Here is a 20,968-nt window from a genome sequence, read left to right as displayed (position 1 = left end):
TTAGCTTCATCATGTAATTAGTGGTTATGTTATATTTTTGCTTTTATTCAGTTCAAGATATTTTCTAATTTCTCTTGTGATATCCTTTCACCTGTGGTTATTTGTAAGTATGTTTAATTTCCAAATATTTGGGATTTACTAAATTTTTTTGTTGTTCGTTTCTAATTTAATTCTATTGTGGTTGAACAGACTTTGGAGAATTTTAATTCTTTTACATTCAGAAAGGCTTTTTTGTGGTCTAGATGATGATCTGTCCTGGAGAATGTTCTGTGTGTGCGTAAAAAGAATGTATATCTTGTTATTGTTGGGTGGAGTGTCTCGTAAATGTCAATTAAGTAAAGCTGATTGATAATGTTATTCAAGTCTTCTATATCCTTACCGATTCTGCATGTAGTTCTTTTTTCAGTTATTGAGTGGGGGCTATTGAAAACACCAAACAAAATTTCTCAATTATCTCTTTTTTCTTTCAGTTTTACTACTGTTATTAGGTATATTTACATTTAATTTTTATATCTTCCTGATGTATTGATATGTCTTGTTTGTCTCTAGTAATATTTCTTAAACTCCAGCTCTCTTATGGTTACTATTTGCATAGTGTATCTTTTCCTGTCCTTTTATTTTCAACCTATTTGTGACTTTGAATCTAAGCTGTTTCTTTTGTAGACAACATATGGTTGGGTCTTGTTTTTTTTAATCCAGTCTGACCATCTCTGTCTTTTGAGTAGGATGCTTAGTCCATTCACATTTAATGTAATTATTGGTGTGGTTGGATTTATGTCTGCCATTTTTTTTGTTTGTTTTCAATGTGACTCAATTTCCTTTCTGTTCTTTCTCCCTCCTTTAACTGTGTGCTTGGTATGATGAGTGAGTTCCACTTGTATCTTGGACATTCTAGGTGTTATGTTGTGAGACTCATAATCATATTTCTTCTTTTTTAGTAGGCAGTTAGTCACCTTGTTTAGGTGTAAGTGGATGGGCCTGGATAGGGGTGGATGTTCAGCCAGGCCCTGCTGATACCACCTTGGCAAAAGTAGAGCACTGCCTCACACTACCTCCTTCCAGATGGATGGGGTGTAAGATCAGCTCCCTACTGAGCCCTACTGACACATGGAGGGTAAGGAAAAGAGAGAGGAGTTGTCCCACTTCCAAATGTCTCTGCCTCATTATTGCTGGGCAGGGATGGAGTCTCAGCACCCCACTGGACCTCTGTGACTTAATTTTAGCAGAAATAGAGTAATGAAGTAATATCTTTCAAGTTTTCTTGGCAAGTAAAAACTTAACAAAACTCAACCTGTTGTAAGTTGCATTAGCCATCAATAAACTGGCTGCATCCATCAGAACTAAGTCCCTCTTGATTAAACCATATATTATTATACAAGAAATTCAAAAGTGTCAGAGTGAAAAAAATGGTTTTAGTAGGCAAAATAGTTATTTTGAAGAGGTCTATGTGTTTTTAAGAAATGAGCAAAGGAGATGATATATGTAGTTATTGCAAATATTTTTACTTGGAATTTTCTTTAAAATTCAGGGACCAACACACCTAGGTCTTGCTAAAGGAGGATCCAGTTATATGCTACAACCCAACTCATGTGTCCTCTGGCCAGTTGAGAAGCACTTTGAAACCTCAGTTGAAGGTTTTCTGATTGAAGAATAATTTTGTGCCAATACTGTAAGGGCCAAAGCCCACCATTTTTAGTCTTGGGGGTAGTGATAGGGCACCAAAATAAGAGAATAGAGTGATCGAAGATGGCATAAGCAGGAGTTATTGAATCAGTCTCCCCCTTTTCATCACTCTAGGAATGGACAGGTTGCTACATTAACTTCTATCTGTTAGTGGAAGGAAGGAGCATTCTCTATTGCCAGTTAGAGTATTAAATATGGGAATAGTGGGGGGAAATGTAGTTTATATGTGTAGAATCAGTAGGACTTAGTGACAGATTATTGATGAGGGTAGGAAATAAAAAAGATGAAGGAACCCAAAATTACTGTTAAGTTTTTAGCTTTTGTAACTGAGAGAATTATATTGCCATTGACAAAAACAGGAAAACTACCATTCATTGAATATAGGAGAAATGATGATGTTTTAGTTTAATTGATTTTGAATTGTTGATGTTTTATTCATTTACCTTATAGTAGTTTCTATATTTTTAAATATGCTAAAAGCACCTTACAACTTTTTCATAGACAGCTTTATCAGGATATAATTTACATACTATAAAATTTACCTGTAGCTATGTAATTTATGTACCATAAAATTAAGTGTATATTTTGATGAATTCAGTGTATTTACAATCGTGACACTGTTACTACAACCAACACCACCATGTAATTTTAGAACTTTTATATCACCCTGAAGAAGAACCTTTTCCCCATTCCTACCTCCATCTCTAAGCAATAACTAATCTACTTTCTGCTCCATGTTCTTTTCTAGACGTTTCATATAAATGGAATCATACAATATGTGTTTTTTTCTGTTTGTCTTCTTTCACTGAGCATGTTTTTGAGGCTCGCTCATGTATCTTGCACTTTTTAAAATGAGTTTTATAGTTAATAGTAGAGAAACATATTAAGTACATGTGAGTCATGGGGGTAAATTGTGTGAAAAACCAGTCAGTATACGGAAAAGTTATATATTGGAAGAGTGGCGATGATGTCATAAAGTGATTTTATTGTCTATCATTAGTCTATAAAGGATTCGCTTGCTAAATATTTGCTAACATAGAATATCAGTATATAATAATTATCATAATTAAAGGGAATGCTGAGGTAGAGATTTGTTGTGAAACATTTGTAGTATTTAAGTTGGAAAGGGAATGAACTCCATTGGTTTCATTTTCATTTTGAATTTTTAATAAGTTGTTTAACAAGTTGAGATTGTATTTCATTATTTCTGTCCGAATGAATATGAATTGAGGACCAGAGAAATGACTATTCACCCTATTGTCTTGATTATCTTGATCAGAGCTAAATAATTGATGTCACAGACCTAAGTTATAGATAGGGGAGATGAAAGAATGGACGGAAAATGTACATTTTGCCACTGGGAAGTAGTTTGTCAATTATGGTACTGTAGAGATTATATTTAAATATTTACACCAGAACACACTTCACTTTATTGCCGTAACTTGACTAATGTAAAATATGAAATTATTAACTCCCTGCCTTATTGAGACATTTGACTGTGTAGATATATCAAAGCATAATTTTGTTTACCTCATAAATTCCACTTAAAGTATCTTAATTTGGAAACTACTCTGGGTAGAATTCAAGTAACTTCACATTTTTCATATGGGGTCACATTTGAAATAAATTAATATCAGTTGACATAATCTGGACTAATCTGAGGAAAAACTATAAAGTAGGCAATTTAAGTACACCCTTTCCCTATCTTCTCGCCTTTTTCTTTTCATATATCTTCTCCAGGAGCTTATAAAATACTGTCTCTTCTTTCCTGAGACTGAAGTAATTTCACAAATTGATTCATATTAAATTATTAAGAATTTAAAACAGTGCTTTTCTCTGATGTTTCATCATTTGAAAAGTGGGCTACAAAATGGTTACTGCTTAACTGAAAGGAGTGAGTTACTAATGGTAGATTTTTGTGTGGTTTGTGGTAGGAAGGCATTATATTAGGGAGTTAGTCGAGTACTATTGTAAACAGAATAAACCATTGTAAGGATAAATGTTTCCTCATAGTTTTTTGTAATGAGAGTAAAAGAGACATTTTAGGATTGGACAGTTGGGCTCATTTGAGTTCATTTAATAGTTGAGATTTGGGTTTATGTTGATCGTTGTAGTGTCATTTTCTTCCTGTGCACAAAGTAACTGTGGGTGATTTTAAAATACTCTGTCACTTTTACTCCCCACCCAAATATAAATCTATCCAAAAGGATCCCTGTCTTATAACCTTGTGCTTAATAATGAATGTTACCCTTTTGTTTTTTGTTTTCTTCTAGGCTGTACTCATCACCAAAGAAAAAACTTACACCAATGCAGAAATCGGTTAGTCCATTAGTTTGGTGCAGGCAAGTTTTGGATTACCCAAGTCCTGATGTTGAATGTGCTAAAAAGTCTCTTATCCACAAACTTGATCAAACTATGTCAGGTATGTCTATAATTTTACTTGTGAATTCATCTCTTTGCTTTCTTTAATCAAAAAACAGATAAATGTTGAGTGGTATGTTTTTAGGAAGGCAATTATTTGCTTGGATAGTGTTTTTTGAACCTCATTGTGCATACCATCATGAGTTTTTGCCATATGCACATAACCTGTTCTGTTATTTACTTAATAGATTTCTTCGGCCTCCTTATTTTTATTTAGCTTCATCCTAAAGAAAAATAGCCATGAAATAATGGATTTTATGTGATAGCTGTTTTTCTAATACAAGTTAAAACAAATACTTATTTTAAAAAATGTTTGTCTGGTATCATCTAAAATCATCTCACTTCCTACCCTCAGGGAAATTGTGATGTGGTAGAAAGATACAGGTTGAGAGCCAGAGTTAGACCTTATTCTTCTTCTAGCACTTGGTTACTGTCTGACTCTGCGCATTATTTAACTTCTGTGAGCTCAGATTTCTCATAAGAATCATGAATCTTAAAAGGTTATTTTAAAGATTACATGATCTTTATGAAAGAGCCTGTCATGTTTTTCTGGCTCATAGTAGATTCTTAATAAATGTATTCATTTCCTTGTTATGTTGTTCTTGTTTTTTTTCTTTAATTTGGTGTTTAGATTTAAATTCTTTTTATCTTCTTTTGTTTAATAGCATTCACAAAGCTGACAAAATATATCTGTCACTATGTATGGCCTTTAATGGAGCATGCCAGTATGGGGTAGAAATGTAGGAGAAATATTGGCTCTTTCTTGGAATTTATCTCAGTATCTTAAGAATGTTACTGTTTTCTGGAATACTCACATAGTAAAGGATTGATGCATGATTACTGATTCTAAATAGCTTTTTGTTTTTGTTTTTTGCATTGTATTTACTTGGCACCCATGTACTTAAAATTGCTTATTTTGGCTTTGTTATTGAAATATGTACTCTCTTGTTTAGAGTGTAAGCTGAAAATGGTCAGAGGACTCAAAGGGGAGATTAAAAAGTTAAACTGGCATACTAAAAAAGCGTAGTTCGCTTGGCTGTAAGGAGTAATGATTATTATATGAAAATAACATATAGGATGTGATTACGGAGCTTCTCAGTCTGTTTTGACATTAAAGTCCTACTTTTCCTCTGTGTAGAGAATCTCTTTTGAAAAAGCAATAGCCTTTATGTAATTTTTAAACATGTTTTTGTCTGAATATCAAGTGTTTTTAGAATTGTATCCTGGAGGTTGGTTAAAATCATATTCATAAGAGATTATTAGAAATAGGTAGACAAGCTAGTAGACAATTTGAAATAAGTGGAAAATTTATAACTCAGATGATATTATTTAGACATTTATTAAAAATAGTTTTAGAACCAGCCCTGATGGCCTAGTGGTTAAAGTTTGGTGTATTCTGCTTCAGTGGGCTAGGTTTGGTTCCCGGGCACAAAACCATACCATTCTTCTGTCAGTAGCTATGCTGTGGCAGTGGCTCACATGGAGGAACTAGAAGGACTTACAACTAGAATGTGCAGCTATGTCCTGCGGCTTTGGGGAGGAAAACAAAAAAAGAGAGAGAGAGGAAGGTTGGCAACAGAAGGTTAGCTCAGGGCGAATCTTTCCCAGCAAAAAATATATATGTCTTTTTTAGTAACAATTTTCCAGTACTCTGTCTTACCTTAGAAATAATGTAAGTATATTTTACAGTTTAATTAGGAATTTTCATTATTGAACAGTGTATGTTCATAACCTACTATGTGCTAGGCATTATTCTCAACTATGAAGATATAGCAATGAATAAAATAGACTAAAACATCCCTTACCTCCTGGAGCTTGCATTCTAATGGGGGAGGCAGACAATAAACAGAATAAGTTAAACATATAAAACAGAGATTGGCAAACTTTTTCTGTAAAAAGTCAGATAGTGAACAATTTAGGCTTTGTGGGCTATAAGGTCTCTGTTGCAGTTACTCAGCTTTGCCCTTATTGCACACAAACAGCCGTAAATAAGACATTAATGAATGGGCATGGCTGTGTTCCAATAAAATTTTATTTACAAACAGGTGGCAAGCTGGATTTGGCTCACAGGCTATAGTTTACCAATCCCTGGCTTAAAACATCCTAAGGAATAGGAAATATTAGCAATTGATAATTAGTAACTTGGACTTAGGAGAGAAAACCAAAGCTGTTGCACCTCAAAAATAGCAATTTGAGTGAGTGGTTTTTTGCTTTATTATAACAAGGATATTGAAGATAGTAGGAGTGTGTAGGAAATCCTGTTACTCTTGAACCAAAACTAGATGCAATCAAGTGCAGGATCTTTTTAACAGTGTTTAAACTTTATAGCTATATGCACAGAGCAGTAGCTACAGCTATCAATATAATGTCTATTTAAAGGAAAAATAACTTGGCTATTGCAAGTTTGAACCTTGTAGTCCTAAACCTCCCTTTTCCCAAGTTAGAGGGGAGTTTTTGTTTGTTTGTTTGTTTGTTTTTTAAAGATTGGCACCTGAGCTAACAACTGTTGCCAATCTTCTTTTTTTTTTTTTTCCTGCTTTTTCTCCCCAAATCCCTCCAGTATATAGTTGTATATTTTAGTTGTGGGTCCTTCTAGTGGTGGCATGTGGGATGCTGCCTCAACGTGGCCTGACGAGTGTTGCCATGTCCTCGCCCAGGATCCAAACCAGTGAAACCCCAGGCCGCTGAAGCAGAGCTTGCAAACTTAACCACTCGGCCGTGGGGCCGGCCCCGGGAGATTGTTTTTTAATTGTATTTTTGGATAAGGCAAAACTTTCTGGGACTATTGTATTCTAGCGGAACAGTTTCTGCTCCATCACACTCAGGCACTACCTCTTGTTCCTAAGCTGTTCTTCTCTTGTTTTTTATGATTGTGCATTATCTTTTTCACCCTGTCTTACCCTCCCTGCTGTGTTCAGTTTATGTTGAAGATTTTTCCTTCTCTGCCCATCTTTTTTTTATTGTGGCAAAATTTATATAACATAAAATTTCCCACTTTAATAACCATTTTTAAATATACAGGTCAGTGGCATTAAGTACATTCATATTGCTGTGCAACCATCACCATTGTCCATCTCCAGAACTTTTTTATGGTCTTATACTAAAATTCTGTACCCGTTAAACTTCCCATTCCCCCTTGCCCCCATCTGCCCATCTTTCAAGTTTAGGGTACCCTAGGTCTCTTTTGCCCCTCTTCTCTCTGTTTTGATGATTTCATCCATTCATATGTTGTCCAGGATTATCTCTGTTCAAATTAATCTCATTCATTCATGCATATATTCCATTAATATTTATTGAGAGCCTGTTATGTATTAGGCTTTGGGGAAAAGTTGAAGGATACATGATGGGGAAGAACTAACACTGTTCCTGCAGTCATGGAGTTTATCATCTAAAGGGGGAAACATATTAATACAAATAATTTTTATAACTGGTGATAAGTAATAGAAGAATATGTAATAAATACAGTGCTTTGAGAAATAGGTCAAACATCAGGAGATAAAATTCCTGAGTCATAAAGAAAAATTTAAGTACGGTAAGGGGGAAGGAGAAAGAGTAGGGTGTTGCAGGTAGAGAAAACAGCATGTGCAGAGGCTTTGTGAGAAGCCTGTGGCTGCATGTGGAGGGAGCATGACATGCATGAGGAACTGGACCAAGCCAGGGTGGCTAGGGAACAGTAAGGAAGGGAGAGACGTGAGATAAGGCCATAAAGATATGTAGGAGCCAGACTCTGCAAGGCTTTATAGGCCATGTTAAATATTTTGGACTTTATTCTAAAAGCAATGGGAAGATATTGAAGGGCTTTATCAAGGGTCTGGTGTGTGTCGGTGGGAAGACATGATCACATTGCTGATTTTTTTTTTAGTTTTTATTGAGCTTATGATAGTTTATACCCTTGTGAAATTTCAGTTGTACGTTATTGCTTGTCAGCTATGTTTTTAGGTGCACCACTTCACCCTTTGTGCTCACCCTCCGTCTCCCCTTTCTCCTTGTAGCCACTAATCTCTTCTTTGTCTACATATTTAACTTCCACATGTGAGTGGAGTCATACAGAGATTGTCTTTCTCTATCTGACTTATTTCACTTAACATAATTCCCTCAAGGTCCATCCATGTTGTTGTGAATGGGACGATTTTATTCTTTTTCATGGCTGAGTAGTATCCCATTGTGTGTGTATATATACACACACACACACACACACACCCCATATCTTCTTTATCCAGTCATCAGTTGTGGGCACTTAGGTTGCTTCCATGTCTTGGCTATTGTAAATAATGCTGCAATAAACATAGGGGTGCATGGGACTTTTGGAATTGGTGACTTCAAGCTCTTTGGATAGATACCCAGTAGTGGGATGGCTGGGTCATATGGTATTTCTATTTTTAATTTTTTGAGAAATCTCCATACTGTTTTCCATAGTGGCTGCACCAGTTTGCATTCCTACCAGCAGTGTATGAGGGTTCCTTTTTCTCCACAACCTCTCCAACAATGTTACTTTTTGTTTTGGTTATTTTTGCCATTCTAATGAGTGTAAGGTGATATCTTAGTGTAGTTTTGATTTGCATTTCCCTGATGATCAGTGATGATGAGCATCTTTTCATGTGCCTGTTGGCTATCCGTATATCTTCTTTGGAGAAATGTCTGTTCATGTCTCCTGCCCATTTTTTGATCAGGTTGATTGATTTTTTTGTTGTTGAGTTGTGTGAGTTCTTTACATATTATGGATATTAACTCTTTGTTGGATATATGACTTGCAAATATTTTTTCCCAATTAGTGGGTTGTTTTTTTGTTTCAATCCTGTTTTCCCTTTCCTTGAAGAAGCTGTTTAGTCTGATGAAGTCCCATTTGTTTATTCTTTCTATTGTTTCCCTTCTCTGAGAGACATGGTGTCTGAAAAGATCCTTTTAATACTGATGTCAAAGAGTGTACTGCCTATATTTTCTTCTAGAAGCCTTGTGGTTCCAGGTCTTGCCTTTAGGGCTTTGATCCATTTTGAGTTTATTTTTGTGAACAGTGAAAAAGAATGGTTAATTTTCATTCTTTTACTTGTGGCTTTCCAGTTTTTCCAGCACCATTTGTTGAAAAGACTTTCTTTTCTCCATTGTAGGCCCTCAGTTCCTTTGTCCAAGATTAGCTGTCGACAGATGTGTGGTTTTGTTTCTGGGCTTTCAAGTCTGTTCCATTGGTCTGTGCACCTGTTTTTGTACCAATACCATGCTGTTTTGATTTCTGTAGCTTTGTTGTATGTTTTGAAGTCGGGGATTGTGATGCCTGCAGCTTTGTTCTTTTTTCTCAGGATTGCTTTAGCAATTCGGGGTCTTTTGTTGCTCCATATCGCATTGCTTTTTGATAAAGTCATGCCTAGCTTTAGTATGGAGAGTAGAGTGGAATGTAGGACGCTTTTGAGGGGAATTGATGATTGTAGCTGGGCAGGGTGTGTTGAGGGGAAAGAGTGGTAGTGGAAAGGAAAAGATATATAAGGAAAAAGGAATGAGCCAAGTATGAGGAAATGAGCAAGAAGAAAGTATCAACAGTAGTTTCTAGGTTTCCAGCCTGTATAACAGGATGAATGTTATCATCCTGCTATAGGGACCCCAGAAAAAGAATTTGACTGTAGCAGGCAAATGATGAGTGTGGATTTGGACATGTTGGCTCTGGGGTACGTTTGCCATATCCACAGGGGAGACATTAAATGGGCAGCGTATATGGCACTGAAGCTAAGGAAAATTTAGGACTAGAGATATAAGTAATGGAAAGGACTGAGGACTTGAAATGCTAGTGATTAGATAAATAACCAAGTAAAAGAGAATAAGCTTCAAAGGAGATCAAAGAGTAAAGAGATTAGGAAGAAATTAGCACCTCTGTTTCTGCTCAGGTTGATATTTCTGAGATCATGCTGCATACTACATACTAAATGTTTAAAATGTGGTCTCTTGTCTCATAGTGAATATGTATAAAACTACACTGTCCAGCTTCCTGCACTATCCAACTAAACAGAAAACATGTTCCTCCTCCCAAAACCACTACCCTTCCAGTAGGCAAACCAGAAACTTATCTTATTTTTTTTCCCTTTAGTAATCCTTTTTGGTTTTTAATATCTATCCTTTTTTTTTCCTTTTTTTAATTTGTCGCTTGTACTGCCTAGTTCAATCTAATCTATCAACATCAAAATTTCCATCAAATTTTTTCCTACAGTGATTGGATCATATCACTGTTACTCAGAAATCACTGATGGGGTTATCATTCCTACTCAATAGAGTTCAGACTCCTGAGCATGGTGTTCCAGGCCTTCCATCATGTGGCCCCAGCTGGTTTTTCCTGTGTTGTCCCTCATCATGTGCTTTACCTTTCTAGAGTGCTCACTGTCATTCCCGGAACATACTGTGCATTTTCAAGACACTGCTTTTGTTCATGTTATAAACACAGATGAAAACACATATTTTCTCCACTTTGAATGGCCTATCAAATTCCTCCGCATCCTCTCAAGACTGCTCTAGTGCCTCTCCTTCCAAAAAGCCTTACCTAGTTTCTCGCAGTTGTAATGAATTAACTCCTATCTCATCATTTCCACAGGCCTTTGCACCTTTATGATAGTACTTATTTTATTTTGGCTTGAGATACTGTTTTTTCTGCCTTCACCACTTAGCTATAGGCCCCTTGAGAAAAAGCACCGTGTCACACTTGTCTATGTTTTCCACACAGTGCTTGCCAGTGGTCATAAATACTGAATAAGCCGTGGATTTTAGAATAGGGTGGAATTAAGAAATACTGTCTTAAGTATTAAGTTTTCTTGTATGTAATTGTACTTGATACTTATCACTATCTTTATATTTCTATAATTTGATATGCATGGCATAATTTTTTTTCCTTTTTTTGACAGAAGTATTCTCCTTAGGTCAGAAAATGGGGGGGAGGGTGAGCTTTTTTCTTGTTAAAAAGAGAATTCTTGCACGTTTTGACGTTAACCTGGCCTAAATAGTCAGTATTACTTTATCTTTTAAAAAATTCAAGCTTTGGGGCCGGCCCCTTGGCCAAGTGGTTAAGTTCGCGCACTCCGCTTCAGCGGCCCAGGGTTTCGCCGGTTCGGATCCTGGGCGCGGACATGGCACCGCTCATCAGCCCTTGCTGAGGTGGCGTCCCACATGGCACAACCAGAGGCACTCACAGTTAGAATACACAACTATGTACTGGGGGGCTTCAGGGAGAAGAAGAAGAAGAAGGAAAAAAACAAATCAACCAAGATTGCTAACAGATGTTAGCTCAGGTGCCAATCTTTTAAAAAAAAAAAAAATCCCAAACTTTGGAAAGGCTGTTTTTAAAACTCATTATTTCATAGTTTTTTTTTGGGGGGGGGGGGCAATATATTTGTTATGGAAAAATGAGAACACAAATATGCTTTTACATTCATTTTATTTTTAAAAGCCATTTAGGGTTGATACAGTTGGAATAAACTTTCTAACAAGATAGAAGTAAATTAATTTTGTGGTTAAGAATTTGTCGAGATTGTCTTGCTGTGATATTATTTTTGTTGTTTGGTGTGGCTATTATTTGCCTAACGCAATTTAAGATAGTGGGAATATTTTGTTGGGATTATTAATATGATATATTTTCCCCACTATTATAAGATGTTTCTGTATTTAAGTTGAGATAGATAATGACTTAATGAATTTCCTAATAGGAAAAATTTTGAAATAAAATGTTAACTCTTCCTCAGTTATTAAATTTGATTTCCCCCTTTCTTATTAATGCAGCTCTCAAGAGGCAGAATTTATATAATAATCCTTTCAACTCTGTGAGTTACACAAGCCCTTACAGTCCAAATGCAAGTAGCCCATACAGCAGTGGTTTCAATTCTCCATCTTCAACCCCGGTGCGACCTCCTATAGTCAAACAGCTAATACTTCCTGGAAATTCAGGTAAGGAGAAAATGAATTGAAGTAATTAAGGAATGGTTTTTAACTTACTGTCCTACCTCAGAAAATAACTTATTCATTAACAGTTCAAGTTTTTTTATTTATGCAACTTTTAACTGGTTAGAGAAAATAGCATTGAGGAGCTACTTGGCACTAAGTACTGTACAAGGCACCAGGGATTCGGATAAGCCAGGTTACATCCGCAAAGTTTGCTTTAGCATATGCTTAAATGTTTCTAATCTGGCTTGATTAAATAGGGTCACAAGCATGCTTCTTTTAACCAGTAGATGCTTAGTGAATAACTTGCTTGGGTTGTAATAGTCACAGAGTTTAAAACTTTTTTTATATGAGTTTTCATAAGGTTTGGTATTGCACTTAAATAATAGTGCAAGGCTATATATGAATGTGCCAAAAGAGTGTTTGGAGCCCTAAATGATATGGGAAGGGGGATAAATTGCTGTAAATTGGGGTCAGAATGTTCTGCTGTGATTCTGTGACTAAGACTGTTACTTTGTAGCTTACTTTTCTTTAGAATTCACTCAGTTATTACTGTACTCTTTTTTTTTTTTTTTTGAGGATGATTAACCCTGAGCTAACTACTGCCAATCCTCCTCTTTTTTCTGAGGAAGGACTGGCCCTGAGCTAACATCCGTGCCCATCTTCCTCCACTTTATACATGGGATGCCTACCACAGCATGGCTTGCCAAGCAGTGCCATGTCTGCACCCGGGATCCGAACCGGTGAACCCCAGGCCGCCAAGAAGCGGAACATGCACACTTAGCTACTGCGCCACCGGGCCGGCCCCTTACTGTACTCTTATTGCTGCTATTCTTATGTCTAATTATATTAGCTTCCTTAAAAATTAGAGTATTGTTAAGTGCTTCAGATTTTTGACCTGTGACCTCTGTAGTCTAATGACTTTATTGACCCTGCTCTTTACTTTGCACATAGGTTGTTAGGTGCTACTTATTTCACCTATGACTGTCATACTAAAAAGTTTAATCTGCTATATTTGTTTAGCAGAATAAAGAGTTTTATTCAGATACTATGTGAGCCTGACCTTATAGTATTTTTCCTATCATGTGTGCTATGCTCTTCTTGATGATATAAGCATTAACTATTTTGTATTCTTCTTGCTCTTCTTATGTTCCTTTCATTTTGGAGCTGATTGTTTTGGTGAAGAATTCTGGAAAAAAATCGTTTCAAATAAGTCTGTTAGAAATATTAGTGACAGTGTTGTAATTTTATTATTCTTCACTAGAAGGTGATGATCTGGTGAAAGCATTTCCTTAGAAACAAGTTAGACTCTTCTGCACATGTATATCCTTTATTCCTCTGACCTGTCTTCTATCCCCTTTTAGAGTGATAAAGTACTTTTTTTAATCTAGTAATTTTCTTCATCCCATCTTTGTGCTTTACTACTAAACTTCAGAGGACTCCTTGGATCCCCATTACTAGTTTGGCAAAGGAATTTTATAAATATGGCATAATGTAGGAGAAATGAGCCTGGTGTCCTTTTTTGGTTTGTTCCTAAATCTCTAAGGAATCCTGATTTTCCTCAAATTATAGTTTTCTTGTTTAGGAAAAGTAGATGCTTTTATTCAAGGGAAAAGATGATGGTGTTTGCTAATGACTATGAATTTGGGAGGGGGAAAACACCACATCATGAATTCATCTATTCATTGGTTTCTTTGGTTATCTTGTAAAAGTTGAAATCCTCTAACATATATTTATTGAACACTAACTTCTTGCCAGGCACTGTGGTGAAAGCTTAGTTATTTCATAAGAAGATAGATAAGTTATAGTTAAATGAAAATTTGTTTTGCCATAGTACTTGGAGGAATCTCTGTAGCCCTCTTTATTCTTAATAAGGTCAATTTTTAATTTCAATATTTGGGATTTTTACCAACAGAAAAGGCAAAATAATAATGAACTGAATCACAAGATATAATATCAAGTTAATTGCATCAGATGTTTATTCAATTTTTGTTTCACTAAAGTTTGAATCTTTTTCTTTTTTTAAGGTAATTTGAAAAGTTCATCAGATAGAAATCCTCCGCTCAGTCCTCAATCCTCTATAGACAGTGAGTTAAGTGCTTCAGAATTAGATGAAGATTCAATCGGATCGAATTATAAGCTAAATGATGTAACCGATGTGCAGATTCTAGCTCGGATGCAAGAAGAAAGTAAGTATTTTCATTGTTAAAGTTGAGGTCTTTCATTACTGCATAATTTTGTTGTGGGTATTAAATATGTCTTACAGTGTCGTGGAATAGTACTGTCATAAGAGTAGAAATGTTACAATTTCAGAGACTTCTTCCATACATGGACTCGTTTGTTCATTAGCTTGTTTTCAGAGTCTGTGTTATGTAGAACAGTTTACTTTGATGGTAATCCTACCCTGCATGGTCTCTACGCTGGCACTCACTGCGCTAGTTATTACTGTTACACTGTGTTTTCTTAGTGTAGACCAGTGTTTCTCAACTTTTTTCATTATTGCCCCCCTAAGGATCCTTTTTAGATACTTTTTTTTCCTTTTTGCCAACTACCCTCCTCCATGAAATTTTAATACCACAGATATACTCTATATCTCTTTATGTACTATGAGGGCCACAAACTATTATGATATCTAAGATTTTTTTCACACCCCAGGAACCAATTTTTGCCCCCTTAGGGGCAAATATCACCTCTCTTAGAATGTATGGTATAAACTATAAAAAAAGACCTTTGTGAGAAAATTGGAACTGTGATGTTAAATTAAACAAAGCATGTGATACTGCTTTGCAAAGTGGTCCTTTCAACTTTGTAGGTCACAGACACTTTTGAGAATCCAATAAAAATGATGTCTCTGTCATCCCCAAAATGTACATATGCACAAAATTTTTCATACTATTTTAAGGGTTCCTGTATGCCCTGGCTGTCATCTGAATGTAAGCAGTTGTGAGAGTACTATTATTGCCTGTACATTTTATTGTAAGATGCCATGGGCTTAACTGGGAAATAAGTAATCTCTCTGAAGTGATCCCTTTAACCTTTACAATGAAAAGACCTTTGAAGCACACATTTCAGAGTCTCAACAATTGGCTGAGGGTAATGGAGCATTGCTGTCATTCAGTTCAAGAGCTTTCTGTTTTGGGCCCTTGCTTTTAGGGAAATATGTAGTAAGTTTTATCAAGCTATAACATTTATTAAGAAACTGCAGAATGTTTCTTACTCTGCTGATTCATTTCCCATTTTCACACAGCTTCCCTTAGACAGATAGAAAGACTTGGCACTTGCTTCATTTATCTTTAGCTCTAGAAACTAATAGAATGGAACCCTTTTCTTCTTCTGTAATTTTGTTTAACTCCTCACCGAGACTGTGTGATTGTCAGCTAGTGGGCTGCTGGTTGTTGTGGATGTGAAACGAGGATAAAGAATGCTGCTTAACTGTAACTTAGAGTAAACTCACTCGTTTCTTCTTTGAACCCTGACTTCTTACACCCCGGTATTTTGTTAGAAACTCAACCAGCCATTTGCTGTAGCTTTCATGTTGTGTTTTGATACCAAATAACAGAAACTTTAGCTTTACTTTAATAATCCTTTCTTAACTGTCAACCTACACAAATATTTCTTTTCCTGGTCAATAAAAAAAGATGCTAAAAATGTGTGTGATACCTCCATGAAAATGCCAGCTTTTTTTTTTTTTTTTAAGAGAATGATTTTCTTTTTTATAACGTTGTTTATTGAGTGTTTTTGCTAACAGAAGTGTAGAGTTACAGATTTGGGCTGTTGCCTGGTTAAGCCCCCTCATTTTTAAGATGGGAAACGCACAATCCCACAGTGAATGTGACTTCCTTAGGATCCCCTTGTTAGTGGAAAGCTTACATCAAGATCTGGATTTTTCTTTTCTAAGATACTGCTCTTTTCACAGCTCTGTTGTCTTTAGTTAGGTGACATTAGTGCTACGTTTGCTATAACGATATAACAAGACACTACATAACTTGTTGGATACCACAGTGGTTCCCAAAGGCCTAGATGGGCCCCAGGAATCTGTAGTTTTACAGATACCCTGGTGTGATTCTCATCCACTGCTTTGGGGAAACCATAGTGATAGCACTTTCTGTGTATGAATATATAACTTAAAAAGATCTTTTAGGCTAGACTGCCGGTAGTTATCAGAACTTGCTCAAAATATTATCTAAATTCCGCACATTTTTTAATTGTAGTTTTTTTCCTTGTTTAATGTGTGTCAACATTTCTTTTTTGTTTGTTTCTTTTTTAAAGATTTTATTTTTCCTTTTTCTCCCCAAACCCCCCTGGTACATAGGTGTATAGTTTTAGTTGTGGGTCCTTCTAGTTGTGGCGTGTGGGATGCTGCCTCAGCATGGCCTGACAAGCGGTGCCATGTCCGCGCCCAGGATCTGAACCTGTGAAACCCTGGGCCACCACAGCAGAGCGCATGAACTTTAACCTCTTGGCCACAGGCCGGCCCTCAACGTTTGTTTTTGTTCTAGAAGTTTTTATGCTATTTGAAGGGCTCCTAAGGTTACTAGAGTGTTTCTGGAGGTATCAAGATACATAAAGGACTCCTTTGAAAATTCTTACTTCGATGGCTTAGAATTTAAGCTTGTTTTATTGAAAACTCTTGGGTTATGAAGCAATCGAAATTTCATTTATGCCCAACTATTGAATTCCTAAGGGCAAGATAGAAGTTTCCTTCATCGTCTTCACAAATAAGACTAACTCAAGAGTTCAGCATCCAGGGAGTTTATTTACTCACTGCTGTATTCTTTTCCCTGGTTGGGTAGTAATTGTTTTTCCTCAATATTCCTTTAATGTTAATCTCAAATTTGGATTACTGTCTTTAGTGGTAGAAATATTTTTAAGTTTATGATTCCACTTGTAATATAGATTTTAGATTCAAGAAGAAATGTTGAAATTGGGCAGAAGTTTATAGAATGTCATTCAATTTAAAAATAACCTTTAGATGTGATTATGGGAGGATGTCCATGATGATTCAAGTGAGAAGGGAGTTTTCCTTTATACTTTGTACCCTATTTTAATTTCTCAATGATAATCTTTTGCTTTTAAACCTTAAATATTTAAATGTTTAAAAATGTAATTAAATAAATAACACGTTCATTGTTGTCAGGTCTCCGACAGGAATATGCAGCCACCGCATCTCGGCGCAGTTCTGGTTCATCTTGCAATTCTACAAGACGGGGTACTTTTAGTGATCAGGAACTTGATGCACAAAGTTTAGATGATGAAGATGACAATATGCATCATGCAGTATACCCTGCTGTTAACAGGTTCTCGCCATCACCACGCAATTCACCTCGACCATCACCTAAGCAGTCACCCAGAAATTCACCTCGTTCACGATCTCCTGCTCGGGGAATAGAATATAGTAGAGTGTCCCCACAGCCTATGATTAGCCGCTTACAGCAGCCTCGCCTTTCACTTCAAGGCCATCCCACAGATTTACAGACAAGCAATGTTAAAAATGAAGGTAATTAGAATGTTTCTGGAAAAAAAGTTGTCCTTTGTATTTCAGAATGAAAGTAACACAATTTTTACAAAGGTCTTGTATTTCAGATACGTAGATCAAGAATTGTTTACCATTTTGTTAGTAGTGAACCAATACAAAAGTAAAGGAGAAAGTGAATTTAATTTTGCTTGATTATGTTAGTTTTGCTTTATTCCTCTCATGAAGTGATCTGTATATAGATTGTGATTTAAATAAATAATTTAGGGACCAGCCTGGTGGCGCAGCAGTTAAGCTCACACGTTCCGCTTTGGCGATCAGGGGTCTGCCAGTTTGGATCCCGGGTGTAGACATGGCACTGCTCATCAAGTCATGCTGTGGCAGGCATCCCACATATAAAGTAGAGGAAGATGGGCACGATGTTACCTCAGGGCCAGTCTTCCTCAGCAAAAAGAGGAGGATTGGCAGATGTTAGCTCAGGGCTGTTCTTCCTCAAAAAAAAAAATTTTTTAAATTTAAAAAATAAAATAATTTATGATTCTTTTTAAAGATTCTCTTATTCTACCCTTTTATAGAATCTAGGTTGAGTTGTTTGTTTTTTTATAAGGCATGTACTTCCTGTTAGCTCTTCTAAAATATGCAGAATGCTTCAATAAAGAATTTGATTTTGAATGATAATTAATATTTTAGTTTTCTCCATCTGAACAAATGGTTTGATTTTTTTTTCAATTAAAATTCTGTTGTCAGAAAAACTAAGACGCAGTCTTCCAAACCTGTCCCGAACATCTAATACACAAGTTGACTCTGTGAAGAGCAGCAGAAGTGACTCAAATTTCCAAGTGCCAAATGGAGGAATACCTCGCATGCAACCTCAGGCTTCAGCCAGTAAGTATCTTTCATGTGTTAGTTATTTAAAGGAAAATGAAAATTAGATATTCTTTGCTGGTAGGTATATTAAACTATATCTGTAGTACAATATGATTAGTAATTGCTATAAGATAATCATAGCTATATTAAAATTTAAAATTTGTCCCTCTAAGATACCCAGTTGCATCAGTAATTATATTTACATGAGACTCTGATCTCTCCAGAATTTTAAAATAAGCAAAGTCTAGCTATTTAATATATAAATATATATTTCTTAAAAACCTCACATTCTGCAATACTGCACATTAAAAATGACAGGATTTTGGGAGGAAATAATCCTAGAACAGAACACTTAAAACCCAAGCAGCTTTCTTACTAGAGCATTAGTAAAAACCATAATGATCCTATAAAAATGCTAGCACAATTAAAGGCATGTTAAATTCTTCATAAAATAAATACTCCAGCAAATATAGAACTTCATTAAAAAAATTAAAGTTGAAGATAACTTGATGGAAGGGAAGGGTTGAGACTATTGAATTAAGGAGACATATGCAATATAAACAAAGATCAGAGAGAATCATGCAGAAAGAACTTCTGAGACAAAGTGGCCAAACTGAGCCAAGAAGTGATGTAGCAGTAGGTACCGCTGTGTACTTTACTGTACAAGGTGATTAAAAAAGAATTGAACACTTTCCAAATAGTATTGCTTATGGGGGCTGGCCCGGTGGCGCAGCAGTTGAATTTGTGTGCTTCGCTTCTGCAGCCCAGGGTTCGCTGGTTTGGATCCGACTCACCACTTATCAAGCCATGCTGTGGTGGGCGTCCCACTTAGAGAGGAAGATGGGCACAGGTGTTAGCTCAGGGCTGGTCTTCCTCAGCAAAAAGAGAAGGATTAGCAGTGGAGGTTAGCTCAGGGCTAATCTTCCTTTGGGAAAAAAAAGTATTACTTATTGACTAGGATAGATATGAGCATGTAGTCAAATCAATTTTAAATGAACTATCTCAGTTATTTCTGTAGTCTTAGAAATGCTCACTGTGTGTGCTTTGTATCCCACAGCTTACATCAGTCCTGTAGTCTGATTCACTCAGTTCCTTTGTAGCATATTACCAATGGTTGAAGTGGTGGCTGTGATGTGTTCCTTCATTTCCTCAAAGCTTTGAGGAAGAAGTGATACAAACATGAGATTATTGACTGTCTGTTCATCTATAACTTGTTTATTGAGTAACACGACTTTTGAAAGCATTCAATTCTTTTTTAATTCCCTGTCCTCTTCCTTGGCTCTATTGTGTTTAGCTGACTTTGTATACTTTGTATGAAGCTGCTGTTAGTTGGTAGCTCAAAAATCAACAGAGAGGAAAAAGTACATTTGAACCAAAATGACTTTTGTGATAATATTGATAAATTTTCCTTCTTTACCAGTTGCATATATTATTATTTATGTTACAGAAACTCACATTATACTGTACTGTACATGCATAATCCTATTTAATCCTCAGAACAATTCTATGAGGTAGGTACAGTTAACACATTTTACAAATTAGGAAATTTAAGCTTTGAATGGTTAAATAACTTGTGTATGATCATACGGCTTGTAAGTGGCAAGTTAGGACTCAAACCCATGTTGATCCTGCTCGAGAGCCCAAATCCACCTAGAGAGATTTGTCACATTCGTGATTTAGTAGTAAGACATAAAAATTATCCAGAAATATTATTTCTGTCTTTCATAAGGTAAACTCTAAAATTTAAGGCACTGTGGAAAATTGTTACCTAGAGATTTGTGTACCTCATTTTTTTCACTTGGATATATACGAAAAACATGGTTTTGTACCAAATTAAATTTTAAACTTAGTACTCCAATATTCTTCGTATTCCAGTATACACAGCTCTTATGAGCTGTGTCATTGAGTGCCATTATGATACTCATACGGTATTCATAACTGGTATAGAAAATAGGGAATCACAAAACTTTTAAAAATGAAAGTAAAGATACAATCTAAAGTCTGTTATCCCTGGAATGGTGAATGATAGGTTTTGTGCCTTTAAACCTACAAATTAAGTTAATTTGACACTTGAGACAATCTTGTTTCTGGTCACCCCCACTCCCCCCCTCGCGCCCCCCCCCCCCCCCCCCCCCCCCGCACCATGCCCTTGGTATAGTTGCCTGAAACAAAAAGCAATCCACGATGTTAGTATAAGAGGAAAGAAAATGTTATATCATTAAGAAGATGAAGTAATAAAACTCCCGTATATTATAAGCTACACTTTTATAGCCTATGCACAAGTAATCCAAAACATCATTTGTACTTGGGTTGCAAAGGTGTTTCATACTTAGTTTGAATTGTTAAGTTCCAATTTCTCAAAACTTTGCATGATACATCTCCAAACAGCTTCCCAGCTGTTTGATAAAACCAGCTAGATCTACGTCCTCTTTGCCTCATTCCATTATTGTCAGTACTAACTTTTTACTCAGGGTTGTTCCCTCATGCCCTCATACATGCTCTTTATTTGAACTATTCTAGCACCTCAATGCTGTATGGAAATGAAAAACAATTTTTCACAAAAACAGAATAAAATAGAAAAGTTGAGAACCTAGGATAAAAATGTTTATAATAGAA

At 36.0% G+C, this 20,968-nt stretch overlaps 1 protein-coding gene across 2 annotated transcripts in view; it reads left to right on the top strand.

Moving 5' to 3' along the window:
- Positions 1 to 20,968, top strand: part of LOC124232958 (SLAIN motif-containing protein 2) — an 84,201-nt gene that overhangs the window by 30,297 nt on the left and 32,936 nt on the right. For both annotated transcript variants that reach the window (XM_046649921.1, XM_046649922.1), the window contains exons 2-6: positions 3,957 to 4,105; positions 11,854 to 12,018; positions 14,040 to 14,201; positions 17,150 to 17,509; positions 18,233 to 18,370. In XM_046649921.1, coding sequence (XP_046505877.1) covers positions 3,957 to 4,105; positions 11,854 to 12,018; positions 14,040 to 14,201; positions 17,150 to 17,509; positions 18,233 to 18,370 — 974 coding nt within the window. The remainder of the gene's footprint in view (positions 1 to 3,956; positions 4,106 to 11,853; positions 12,019 to 14,039; positions 14,202 to 17,149; positions 17,510 to 18,232; positions 18,371 to 20,968) is intronic.

The sequence above is a fragment of the Equus quagga genome, unplaced genomic scaffold (assembly GCF_021613505.1).
Source record: "Equus quagga isolate Etosha38 unplaced genomic scaffold, UCLA_HA_Equagga_1.0 146_RagTag, whole genome shotgun sequence".
NCBI classification, from domain to species: Eukaryota; Metazoa; Chordata; class Mammalia; order Perissodactyla; family Equidae; genus Equus; species Equus quagga.
Note: the sequence above shows the minus strand (reverse complement) of the source record. Positions and strands in the feature narration are given on the sequence as shown.